The sequence below is a fragment of the Oncorhynchus mykiss genome, chromosome 6 (genome assembly GCF_013265735.2).
Source record: "Oncorhynchus mykiss isolate Arlee chromosome 6, USDA_OmykA_1.1, whole genome shotgun sequence".
NCBI lineage: Eukaryota > Metazoa > Chordata > Actinopteri > Salmoniformes > Salmonidae > Oncorhynchus > Oncorhynchus mykiss.
This window is the reverse complement of record NC_048570.1, coordinates 46,788,413-46,802,166: the sequence shown is the minus strand read 5'-3', so window position 1 is coordinate 46,802,166 and position 13,754 is coordinate 46,788,413. Positions and strand designations below refer to the sequence as shown.

At 44.5% G+C, this 13,754-nt stretch overlaps 1 protein-coding gene across 2 annotated transcripts in view; it reads right to left on the bottom strand.

The window, feature by feature from the left end:
- rasgrf2b (Ras protein-specific guanine nucleotide-releasing factor 2b) overlaps positions 1-13,754 on the bottom strand; it is a 177,045-nt gene that overhangs the window by 97,838 nt on the left and 65,453 nt on the right. For both annotated transcript variants that reach the window (XM_036980258.1, XM_036980260.1), the window contains exons 2-3: positions 12,887-12,993; positions 12,275-12,422 (exon numbers count right to left, since the gene is read on the bottom strand). In XM_036980258.1, the coding sequence (XP_036836153.1) occupies positions 12,275-12,422; positions 12,887-12,993 (255 nt within the window). The remainder of the gene's footprint in view (positions 1-12,274; positions 12,423-12,886; positions 12,994-13,754) is intronic.

The following is a 13,754-nucleotide window of genomic DNA, read 5'->3' as shown; positions in this document are numbered from 1 at the left end:
CGATGGCTAGCTCCTCGAATGATCCCAGTCCCTTCTATTGTGCATCTGTTGTAGAAAGAGGCGACGATTCTCAGAACATATGTGCTCTACAAAAGTTGTATTTTCTTTTGGATGCAGATGCAGGATGCAGAGAGTGAATTCTGCTTGATTAAAACTATCTGATCTCCAAAGTCCACGTCTATAGTCTCAATCAACCACATACAACGCAGAGTTACAGCGGTGCAGTACAGCACCGGTTACACCAGCATGTCACTGACTGGTTGGCATTACTCACCCTGGCCCAGGAGTTGTCCATTGTGGCACCATGGATGGGGGGCACCTCCTTACAACATACAAGACACAGGACTGATTACATTATCAATGGTGGTTATGTCCTCCCATTACTCTGAAACGTGACTGGTGTCTGGCCACTGCTTCCTTATCTGTCATCATTATTTTTGCCCTAGAAAATATGAAATATTGTTGTTGCTTAATGGCATCTTTTTTGGGAGTTAGCTGAAGCCCTCAAATGCTAGCTAGCTAATATGGTTGATTATTTAGCAGGGATCTTACAGTAGCTAGCCAGTTTGAGTTGAAACATTATTGAAAGCAATCTGGCAACATGCATCAAACATGCAGTCAGGTTTGCAAGTAACGTTAAGCTAGCAGGGATGAAACCTTCAGGTGCAACGTTAGCTATGCAAATCTTCCTTTCACATTACAGGTTAGGGAGAGGCTATGTATTTAGCTAGTTACATAACAGTATCATAGTGGAACAGCCTGTCAAATAATGGCATGTAGCTAGCTATAAACAAAACTTAGCAACTTACCAACAACACACCAGTCTCAGGTTTTGACGGTTGACAGCCTAAATATAAGCTAGTCGGAGGTAATCCAAATCTTGGCAATCTGCCCAAGATTGTTGAACAACTTTATGAAAGCCCATTTTCACTAGGGTAGCTATTTCCCGAGCAAGGGCAAGCACAAACCACACGCCTTGTCTGGGGAAGACGTTCCAGTGGGCGAGTTCATTTTTGAGTTTTAATTTTCTTTCTTGCTTGCCTTTTCCCCACAATGCAGTATTCAAAATCAGTAGTACTATAAAAGTTTTTAAAAAACGACAAAAAAGTCAAGCAGAACAAAACACACGAGAAATAGAAAATAAGAAGTACACAAGAAAGTATGTAAACTATATAAAGGGTCAATGCCAATACCATATTTACAATGTTCAGGGATACTGGAGTGGTAGGGTTAGCTATGTATGGGCATAATGTGACTAGGCATCAGGATATATAATAAACAGAGTAGCAGCAGCAGCGTATATGATGATTGTATGTTAGTGTGTGCGTAGAGTCAGTATGAATGTGTGTGTGTGTGTAATGTCTGTGTGAGCAAATTACGTGTGTGTTGGAGTGTCAATGTGAGTGTGTGTGTGTGTGTGTGTGTGCATAAAGTCAGTGCGATAATTCAAATGAAATAGAAGGGTCAATGCACATAGTCCATGAAGCCATTTTGTTAGCTATTTAGCAGTCTTATGGCTTGGGGATAGAAGCTGTTCATGAGCCTGTTGGTGTCAAACTTGTTGCTCCGGTACCGCTTGCTGTGCAGAAGCAGAGAGAATAGTCTTGGGTGGCTGGAGTCTAACAATTTTCCGGGCCTTTGTTTCACACCGCCTGATATAGAGGTCCTGGATGACAAGGAGCCTAGCCCCATTGATGTACTGGGTTATCCACACCACCCTATGTAGAGTCATGCGATCAAGGGCTGTGCAGTTGCCATACCAAGCAGTGATGTAGCCAGTCAAGATGCTCTCAATGGTGCAGGTGTAGAACCTTTTGAGGATTTGAGGGCCTGTGCTAAATATTTCAACCTCCTGAGGGGGAATAGGCTTTGTCGTGTCCTCTTCACGACTGTCTTGGTGTATTTAGACCATTCTAGTTTGTTGTTGATATGGATACCAAGGAACTTGAAGCTCTCAACCTGCTCCACTACAGCCCATCGATGAGAATGGGGGCGTGCTCTGTGCTCCTTTTCCTGTAGTCCACAATTATCTCCTTTTGTTTTGGTTACGTTGAGGGATAGGTTGTTATTCTGGCACCACCCGGCCAGGTCTCTGACCTCCTCCCTATAGGCTGTCTCATCATTGTCGGTGATCAGGCACTGGCACTAGCACTGTTGTGTCATCGGCAAACTTAATAATGGCGTTGGAGTCGTGCCTGGCCATGCAGCCGTGGGTGAACAGAGAGTACAGGAGGGGACTGAGCACGCACCCCTGGGGAGCTCCAGTGTTGAGGATCAGCGTGGCAGATGTGTTGCTACCTACCCTCACCACCTGGGTCAGGAAGTCCAGGATCCAGTTGCAGAGAGAGGTGTTTAGTCGCAGGTTCCTTAGCTTAGTGATGAGCTTTGAGGGTACTATAGTGTTGAACGCTGAGCCGTAGTCAATGAATAGCATTCTCACATACGTGTTCCTTTTGTCCAGGTGGGAAAGGGCAGTGTGGAGTGCAATAGAGATTGCATCATCTGTGGATCTGTTTGTGCGGTATGCAAATTGGAGTGGGTCAAAATGGAGTGGGTCTAGGGTTTCTGGGATAATGGTGTTGCGGTGATCCATTACCAGCCTTTCAAAGCACTTCATGGCTACGAATATGAGTGCTACTGGTCTGTAGTCATTTAGGCAGGTTGCCTTTGTGTTCTTGGGCACAGGGACTATGGTGGTTTGCTTGAAACATGTTGGTATTACAGACTCAATCAGGGACATGTTGAAAATGTCTGTGAAGACACCTGCCAGTTGGTCAGCAGATTCCCGGAGTACACGTCCTGGTAATCCGTCTGGCCCCGCAGCCTTGTGAATGTTGACCTGTTTAAAGGTCTTACTCATGTCGGCTACGGAGAGCGTAATCACACAGTCGTCCGGAACAGCTGATGCTCTCATGCATGCCTCAGTGTTGCTTGCCTCGAAGCGAGCATAGAAGTGATTTTAGCTCATCTGGTAGGCTCGTGTCACTGGGCAGCTCTCGGCTGTGCTTCCCTTTGTAGTCTGTAATAGTTTGAAAATCCTGCCACATCCGACGAGCGTCGGAGCCGGTGTAGTATGATTCAATCTTAGCCCTGAATTGACGCTTTGCCTGTTTGATGGTTCGTCGCAGGACATAGCGGGATTTCTTGTAAGCTTCCGGGTTAGAGTCCCGCACCTTGAAAGCGGCAGCTCTACCCTTTAGCTCAGTGCAAATGTTGCCTGTAATCCATGGTTTCTGGTTGGGGTATGTACGTACAGTCACTGTGGGGACGACGTCCTCAATGCACTTATTGATAAAGCCAGTGACTGATGTGGTGTATTCCTCAATGTCATTGGAAGAATCCCCGAGCATGTTTAGCATCTGCTTCATCTGACCACTTTTTTTATAGACTGAGTCACTGGTGCTTCCTGCTTTAATGTTTGCTTGTAAGCTGGAATCAGGAGGATAGAGTGAGTGCTACTGGTCTGTAGTCATTTAGGCAGGTTGCCTTTGTGTTCTTGGGCACAGGGACTATGGTGGTTTGCTTGAAACATGTTGGTATTACAGACTCAATCAGGGACATGTTGAAAATGTCTGTGAAGACACCTGCCAGTTGGTCAGCAGATTCCCGGAGTACACGTCCTGGTAATCCGTCTGGCCCCGCAGCCTTGTGAATGTTGACCTGTTTAAAGGTCTTACTCATGTCGGCTACGGAGAGCGTAATCACACAGTCGTCCGGAACAGCTGATGCTCTCATGCATGCCTCAGTGTTGCTTGCCTCGAAGCGAGCATAGAAGTGATTTTAGCTCATCTGGTAGGCTCGTGTCACTGGGCAGCTCTCGGCTGTGCTTCCCTTTGTAGTCTGTAATAGTTTGAAAATCCTGCCACATCCGACGAGCGTCGGAGCCGGTGTAGTATGATTCAATCTTGATTGATTCAATCTTAGCCCTGAATTGACGCTTTGCCTGTTTGATGGTTCGTCGCAGGACATAACGGGATTTCTTGTAAGCTTCCGGGTTAGAGTCCCGCACCTTGAAAGCGGCAGCTCTACCCTTTAGCTCAGTGCAAATGTTGCCTGTAATCCATGGTTTCTGGTTGGGGTATGTACGTACAGTCACTGTGGGGACGACGTCCTCAATGCACTTATTGATAAAGCCAGTGACTGATGTGGTGTATTCCTCAATGTCATTGGAAGAATCCCGGAGCATGTTTAGCATCTGCTTCATCTGACCACTTTTTTTATAGACTGAGTCACTGGTGCTTCCTGCTTTAATGTTTGCTTGTAAGCTGGAATCAGGAGGATAGAGTTGTTGTCAGATTACCAAATGGAGGGCGAGGGAGAGCTTTCTACGCATCTCTGTGTGTGGATTACAGGTGATCTAGATTTTTTTCCCCCTCTGGTTGCACATTTAACATGTTGATAGAGATTTGGTGGAACTGATTTAAGTTTCCCTGCATTAAAGTCTCCGGCCACTAGGAGTGCCGCCTCTGAGCTGACTGAGTGGGGTCTTAGTGCCAGCATCTGTCTGTGGTGGTAAATAAACAGCCACGAAAAGTATAGCTGAGAACTCTCTAGGCAAGTAGTGTGGCCTGCAATTTATCACAATATACTAGCTAGCTATCCCGCTAGCTGAATATCCATGTCGTCATTCAGCCACTATTCCGTGAAACATAGGACATTACAGTTTTTGATGTCCTGTTGGTCGGATATTCGTGATCGTACATCGTCTAATTTATTGTCCAATGATTGCATGTTGGCGAGTAGTATTGACGGTAACGGCAGCATCCCTACTCGCCTTCTGCGGGTCTTGAAGAGGCATCCGGCTCTTTGTCCTCTGTACTTGCATCGCTTCTTCTTGCGAATAACTGGGATGTCGGCCCTGCCGGGTGTTTGGAGAATATCGTGTGAGTCCTGCTTGTTGTTGAAAAAATCTTTGTCTAATCCGAGGTGAGTGATCGCTGTCCTGATATCCAGAAGCTCTTTTCTGCCAAAATATATGGTTGCAGAAACATTATGTACAAAATAATGTACAAATATCGCGAAAAAAACACATAATAACACAATTGGTTGGGCGCCCGTAAAACTGCTGCCATTCCTTGCGGCACCATTTTGGCGTGATGTGATGTTGAGGGCCACACAGTCGTGGGGGAACAGAGAGTACAGGAGGGGATTAAGGAGGGGATACACCGCTGTGGGGCCCTCCGTGTTGAGGGTCAATGTGGCGGAGGTGACCCTCACCAACTGAGGTTGGCCTGTCTCAAAGTCCAGCATGCAGTTGCAGAAGGAGGTGTTCAGTTCCAGAGTCCCAAGCTTGGAGGTGACCATGTTGTTGAATACTGAGCTGTAGTCAATGAACAGCATTCTCACGGGTATTCCTCTTATCTAGGTGGGTGAGGGCAGTGTGGAGTGCAATTAAGATTGCGTCATCTATGGATCTGTTGGGGCGGTATGCAAATCGAAGTGGATCTAGGGTGTCTGGGATGATGGTGTTGATATGTGCCATAACCAGCCTTTCAAAGCACTTCATGATTACACATATGAGTGCTACATGGCTGTAGTCAATGGGGCAGATAGCCTTAGAGTTATTGGGAAAAGGAATGATGGTGGTCAGCTTGTGTGGATAAACAAACTGGGACAAGGAGAGGTTGGAAATGACCGTGAATATGCCAGCCAGCCTGTGTAATAGGATTCCACCTTATTCCTATAATTGTCCTTTTGCGTGTTTGATGGATCTGCAGAGGTCGTAATGGGACTACTCGTACTAGTTTGTGTCCTCAACCGTAGCCTCAGGGTTAGCTGCGATAGCCCTGTGTGTGGTAGCCCTGTCCTTTAGCTTAGCACCAACCTCCGTGTTAATCCAGGGCTGTGGAGACATCACTGTGGAGACATCGTTAAAGTATTTCCTAATGAAGCCGGTGACTGAGGTTGTTAGCTTGTCGATGCTATCGGCGGAGTCCCGGAACATATTCCAGTCAGCGCCTGCAAAGCAGTCTTGTAGCATAGCCTCTGATTCGGAGGACCATTTCTCAACGGGTACTTCCTGTTTGAGCTTCTGCTTGTATACAGAAAGCAGTATAGAGTCATGCTCTGATTTGAGAGCTCTGCTCTGATTTGCCGAAGGGGGTATGTGGGAGAGTATGGAATGTTTGCTTGTGGGTAGAGTAATTGTGGGCTAGGACTTTATCTTCCCTAGTGGCAAAAGAGACGTGTTGCTGGAAGTTGGCCATTATGTGTCTTAATGACGTAGAACCATAATCACTAACAACACGGAAAGCAGCCTCCAGGTGCATGGTCTCCAGCTTCTTTATTGCCTTGTATAGTTTGTGAAGTGCCAGCATGTTGTTTTCCTTGTCCTGACGTGGAATATACACTACATGACCAAAAGCATGTGGAGAACTGCTCATCGAATATCTCATTCTAAAATCATGGGCACTAATATGGAGTTTGTCTCCATTTGCCGCTATAACAGCCTCCACGCATCTTGATGTTGGAAAATTGCTGCGGGGATTTGCTTCCTTTCAGCCATAAAAGCATTAGTGAGGTCGATTTGTGTACAGGAGCATTGTCATGCTGAAACAGGAAAGGGCCTTCCCCAAACGTTTGCCACAAAGTTGGAAGCACAGAATCGTCAAAAATGTCATTGTATGCTTTAGCATTAAGATTTCCCTTCACTGGAACTAAGGGGCCTAGCCCGAACCATGAAAAACAGCCCTAGACCATTATTCTTCCTCGACAAAACTTTACAGTTGGCACTATGCATTTTTTAGCAGGTAGCGTTTTCCTGGCATCAGCCAAACACAGATTTGTCCATCGGACTGCCAGATAGTGAAGCTTGATTCACTGTGAATGGTGATCTTAGGCTTGTGTGCAGCTGCTTGGCCATGTAAATCAATTTCATGAAGCTCCCAATGAACAGTTCTTGTGCTGACGTTGCTTCCAGAAGCAGTTCGGAACTTCGTAGTGAGTGTTGCAACCAGGGACCTACAATTGCTACACACTACACCCTTCAGCATTCAGCAGTCCTGTTCTGTGAGCTTGTATGGCCTACCACTTTGCGGCTGAGCCGTTGTTGCTCCTAGATGTTTCCACTTCACAATAAGAGCACTTACAGTTGGCAGCTCTAGCAGGGCAGAAATGTAACTAACTGGCTTGTAGGAAAGGTGGCATCCTATGACAGTGCCACGTTGAAAGTCACTGAGCTCTTAAGTAAGAGCCCTAATCTCCCCCTAATCTCACCAGGGCTCCCCTCTCCTCCCTGTTTTTGATAGGGTTAAAACATTAAGTTTAGGCATTCATTACAAATGGTTAAGGTAATTGTGTCTACTGCTGGGACTGAACACACACCCTTCAGATCTGGCATCATGGGATTACACCAATTCACCGCCATTTAGCAAAACCCGAGCCCCTAGGTGCGGGTTTTGAAGACATTTCCCGACGTCCTCAGGACATGGACAGGCGTCCAATTTCGAAGTCAGTCTTGAGCAATCTGGCTGGCCTATAGTGCACTATATAGAGCCTAGGGTGCCATTTGGGATTCAGTTAAAATAGTAATAGTAGGATAGAACCGCTACAGGAGAAGGGCTCATACACCAGTGATCATTAGCAGAGTCTTATACTGAGACTATTAATTGGCATATTGAAACATATCTGAACATTTTCCCAATGTTTAAACAGCAAAGAAAACAACTGGAATCTGATCTTTTGAGTTTTGATTTATACTATATGTACATGGTTCTCAATTCTGATACAATTCCAATTCTCCATTATGCAATCTTTTTTGTTGTTGCATGTAACCTGCCATTACCACAACAACCACCACAAAATTTAAAGGAACAGTGATAGGATGTCTGCATGCTATTTCAGAGGCTACATCAGTGTGAATGCACAAATATGATATGGGTTACATGTAAAACTGAGCGTGGACAGTCAGACAAAAAGATTGGATATGAGCAAAAAATCTGAATTAGGCTCATAGGATGACTGTGTAAACACAGCATATAGATTTTTGATTTGAAATGCTGGGGCTTGTGGTTGAGGAGAAGTCCAAATTTAAAGGCAGGAGATGGCAGAGGTGCGCTAATAATAGGAGGCCTGTACTATTCTACTCTAATCTACTGATGAGTGGTGAGTTTTCAGGCACTAGCGGCTGCAGGGGGATTCACCCAAGCGGATGCTACTTGTTGGCAATGAAGGAGTAGCTAGCGGTCATTCTACCTACAAAGTCAAGTGGCTATGCTACGGGATGGATGTGGATGGCTGTGAGGACGTCGTCGACGGCAAGGTGCGCACCTGAATTGCTACGGAACTGTCTTTTGACCAACTATTCCCCCCTGGCTGTGACCGTCATGATGCTCCATCCCTGTGACCGTGATTCTGCCTCCCACCACTCGATGCAACCAAAAGAAGCTGCTTCAGCTCCCATGCCGACTTCCTGACATTGCTTCAGTAACCTTAACCATTCTGGCTTCCTGATTTTGTTTAATTGTATGTTCTTTACTTTTGTGTGTATTGTATTCATATTTTGTATGCTCATGGATTTCAGTTTGTATTGTTTGCTTTACTATATAAAAACTTGAGTGTAATAAATCTTGAACTTGAAATAGTGTAAATAGCTCGGATTATGGCTATAATAGTCACATTAAATGGCAATCCATCGATATACAATTCTCTGGAATGTAGCGCTATTTCAGGTGTGTGCAAAGTGTGTGTGTGTGTGTCAGGCTGTGGGCGTTTCCACGTTAGATAAGCATCAGATTTCCTCTTCACGGACAATCTCCTGCCACACTCACACACGCACACGCGCGCGCACACACACACACACACACACACACACACACACACACACACACACACACACGTAACTGTGGGTTATCTGCCTGTGACTGCCTAAGCAAATCATGGTTTAGCTCAGCGATACAGCAGCAGTATCCCACAGGACTCTCACAAAGCTCTACCTCACTCTACCTCACTGTGACTGGGGGAAATAATTTCATTAAATGTTTCATTTATTACATTTATTTGACAGGGACAATGCACATCAATTAGCATTTCTGTAAATGTGGCAGATTTTCCAGCTATCTATTTTTCAATTGTAGTCCCTGGGCAGGTATATAAAAGCACTTAAAATGGCATCATAAAAATGGTACATTTGTTTAAACATTGTGCATACATGTCTGATTGCCCTTCAGCCACACTTTAAACCAATGGCAAAGGGTTGATAGGTTGCACAGCTCCATAATATCAGTGGTCGATGTGTTCCAGACGTGAGGCTCTGCTTTTTCTTTACATGCTAACCTAACATGGTGTCAAGGTCGTCGGTATAATTATTGGACCAAGCTGCAGCGCGATATGGTTTCCACATATTATTTATTAGAAACTCACAAAACAACAAAAGAAAAAACGAAACAAACAACGAACCGTAACAAAGAGGTGTAACATACACTCAAAACAATATCCCATAAAACACAGGTGGAAAAAATGCTACTTAAATATGATCCCCAATTAGAGACAACGATAGCCAGCTGCCTCTAATTGGGAATCATACCAAACACCCACATAGAAAAACTAAACTAGAACCTTACATAAATAATAACTAGAAAACCCCCCAGTCACGCCCTAACCTACTATACCATAGAAAAACAAAGGCTCTCTATGGTCAGGGCGTGACACATGGCTGATAGAAATCAGTCAATCAGCATTAATATGCAACATAAAAACCATGCAGTCAGCCAAAGAAAGTTGGACCAGTCTCAAAAAGCATGGATTCGGTTTTGTAACTGCCTTTTAGCTGTTCACAAGCATGACATGAAGCATGTAAACATAGACATGCAATACCATGCTTAGCAGAGGTCATGATGGGGTGTTCCTCTCGTGGACCTGTCCTGTGAGCTTTGTAACCAGCCAATGCTGTTTGAATGTTGCCTTCTATCAAAGTCAGTACATGTATTGTACACACATGCAGTGTTATAAGGAAAGCTATAAGCATTTGTAACAGCTGTTAATATTAAAACTAGAGGTCGACAGATTAACCGGAATGGCCGATTAATTAGGGCCGATTTCAAGTTTTCATAATCGGTAGTCGGCATTTTTCGACACCGATTACGGCCGATTACAATGCACTCCATGAGTAGACTGTGTGGCAAGCTGACTACCTGTTACGTGAGTGCAGCAAGGAGCCAAGTTAAGTTGCTAGCTAGCATTAAACTTATCTTATAAAAAACAATCAATTTTAACATAATCCCTAGTTAACTACACATGGTTGATGATATTACTAGTTTATCTAGCTTGTCCTGCGTTGCATATAATCGATGCGGTGCCTGTTAATTTATCATCGAATCACAGCCTACTTCGTCAAACGGGTGATGATTTAACAAGCGCATTCGCGAAAAAAGCACTGTCGTTGCACCAATGTCTTCCTAACCATCAATATCAATGCCTTTCTTAAAATCAATATACAAGTATATATTTTAATCCTGCATATTTAGTTAATATTGCCTGCTAACATACATTTATTTTACCTCTGGAAATTGTGTCACTTCTCTTGCGTTCTGTGCAAGCAGAGTCAGGGTATATGCAGCAGTTTGGGCTGCCTGACTCGTTGCAAACTGTGTAAAGACCATTTCTTCCTAACAAAGACCGTAATTAATTTGCCAGAATTGTACATAATTATGACATAACATTGAAGGTTGTGCTATGTAACAGCAATATTTAGACTTAGGGATGCCACCCTTTAGATAGGTTATGGTTCCGTATTTCACTGAAAGAATAAACGTTTTGTTTTCGAAATGGTGGTTTCCGGATTTGACCATATTAATGACCCAAGGTTCATATTTCTGTGTGTTATTATAAGTCTATGATTTGATATTTGATAGAGCAGTCTGACTGAGCGGTGGTAAGCAGCAGCAGGCTCGTAAGCATTCATTCTAACAGCACTTTCCTGCATTTGCCAGCAGCTCGTCGCTGTGCTTCAAGCATTGCGCTGTTTATGACTTCAAGCCTATCAATTCCAGAGATTAGGCTGGCAATAATATAGTGCCTATAAGAACATCCAATAGTCAAAGGAAATACAAATGGCATAGAGAGAAATAGTCCTATAATTCCTATAATAACTACAACCTAAAACTTCTTACCTGGGAATATTGAAGACTCATGTTAAAAGGAACCACCAGCTTTCATATGTTCTCATGTTCTGAGCAAGGAACTTAAAAATTATCTTTTTTACATGGCAAATATTGGACTTTTACTTTCTTCTTCAACACTTTGATTTTGCATTATTTTAACCAAATTATTTATTTGAGACTAAATTGATTTTATTTATGTATTATATTAAGTTAAAATAAAAGTGTTCATTCAGTATTGTTGTAATTGTCATTATTACAAATATCTATACAAAAATTGTCCGATTAATCGGTATCGGCTTTTTTTGGTCCTCCAATAATAGGTATCGGTATCGGCATTGAAAAATCATAATCGGTCGACCTAATTTAAAACTTGCGTTAGGTTGGACCCTGTAGATTCATGATTACCAAACACTAAACTCAGTAAAACGCTCAGTGGGTACTCAACATCCAGTTTCTCAAATCAAATCACTGCACAATGTTGGACTCAGACACGCGCACACACACACGCACACTGTAGTTTTAATTTCCTTCTACCAACTGTCTGACATCGATCTCATCCATCCAGGTCTCACTGACTGTTTACTCCAGGAACAATTAGGACTGTTCATCTAATTATCACTAGCCAACACATTGTCACTGTGTGTGTGTGTGTGTGTGTGTGTGTGTGTGTGTGTGTGTGTGTGTGTGTGTGTGTGTGTGCTGCATTATTAACGCTGCATTTATCACCCCCAAATGAACCGCTAAGGACCTTTCCCTCAGCTTAGCGAGAAGTTAACTCTACACAAACGTGTATGTTCCTCTTTGCATCACTCATTGACTGGCGCTGGCTGGAGACTGATCACAGTGTGTATGTGTTTGCAACTTGTCAGAGCAGAAATGTCAATAAAGCGAATTCATATGCCGTCACCAAGGAGATGAGAGGTGGTGGTCTAAAATCAAGGCTGAGAGAGACAGCTCGACAATGACAGAGGGGGAGGAGAGAAAGATGAATAATGAAAGATGGAGACAAAGAGAGATGGAGTTGGAGAAGAAAGAGGACAGAGCTAAAGATGAAGAGAGGGCAGAGAAGGAAAGATACATATACAAAACAATACAGAAAGAGAGAAGAGATAGAGACAGAGAAAGAGGAACAGACAGAGGTAGTGTGTTTTGAGTGCCAGTGTGCTTGCAAGCACCTCTCCTTTGAGCCTCTCTATCTCTGTATCCTGATCCTCCAATTGAGTACGTAGTTGGTTGGCTGCCACCTTCTCTGTCTCCACAATCTGGACCAGGTGGATGTACTTTTGCATCAAGACCTCACGCTCGATGATGATGTCAGAGTAGCTGAGGAGACAGACACACAGGGATGATGTCACCGAGGGACCCCGGAGGACAGAAATACTCAATCCCGAATAGACCCTGCCCCCAAACCACTATCTGACAAGACTGGAAAGGTATAATAAACAATGTTTTGTGGCTCTATACACAGTGGCAATGAGGGAGAGAGAAGAGAGAAGAGAGGGAGAGAAATGAGACAAACAGTGGAAGGAGGCCTGATAGAGAGAGGATGAGAGAGAGGAGTAAGAAAAAGGTTGAGTGGGAGAGAAGGCACCTGGGTTCGGAGAGATAAGCAGGGGGGGGGGGGGGGGGGTGAAGAATAAGAGATGTAGAACAGGCAAGTCCCATGGCTATGTACAGGTATACCCACTGGGCTCTGGCCTGGTTGTTATGCAGACACAGCAACACACAACCATCCCTTCCCCTTCTCTCAGGAGGGTCTCTGTCTCTCTCTCGAACACACACAGTACCTGGCCTGTTGGATGGCCTCCACCCATTCATCACATTCATTCTCCTCCTCAGTCCGTAGCTCCAGAGGCTTCTGTCCATCATGGCCAAACACGATCAGGAAGTAGTGCTGCAAGAAGAGAGAGAGAGTGAGTGAGAAAGAGTGGGAAAGAGAGAGGGGTACTGTAGGTGCCAACACACTTCAACATTCCTGAACAGGCTAAACATATAGAAGGAGAGGAAACAAGTCAATGACATACATATGCACGGACGCGCTGGCACAAGCACCCCCCCCCCCCCCCCCCCCCCCCCACACACACACACACACACACACACACACCAAACAGGCTTGGGCTCAGCAACAGTAGAGCCAGGGGTCTAAAGAGTAACCATCAGCTTTGGCCTCACACGTCAAATACACACACACACTTGCGCACGCTCACGCATATGGTTTGTCTGTACACAAACAAACACCCAGAAAGATTGCAAGTGTGTCCACCTGACACAAACAGGCTGTAACAGGGACAGGCATGAACAGAGCCAAAGGACATGGTGACATGGAGCCTGCATCCAAAACAGCACCCTAATTCCCTTTATAGTGCACTATTTTTGACCAGTGCCCTATCAATGAAGAGAGTCTGCTGGCTGAGAAAACGATATATTACACTTACGTAGCCTATGATCATCAATATCAGCCAGCCTGCTCTTTTCTTTCACACTTTCTCTCACTCCCACTTCCCTCTCCCTCCCATTATCCTTGCTGAATTTCCCTGCCTTCTTAGCCTGGACGCAAACCCTAAAATCAGTAAGAATTCCGGCTCTCACAGACCTGTTCGTTTTTCTTTAAGAAGCCATCCTGTTCTCCACTCATTACCTGTATTAACTGCACCT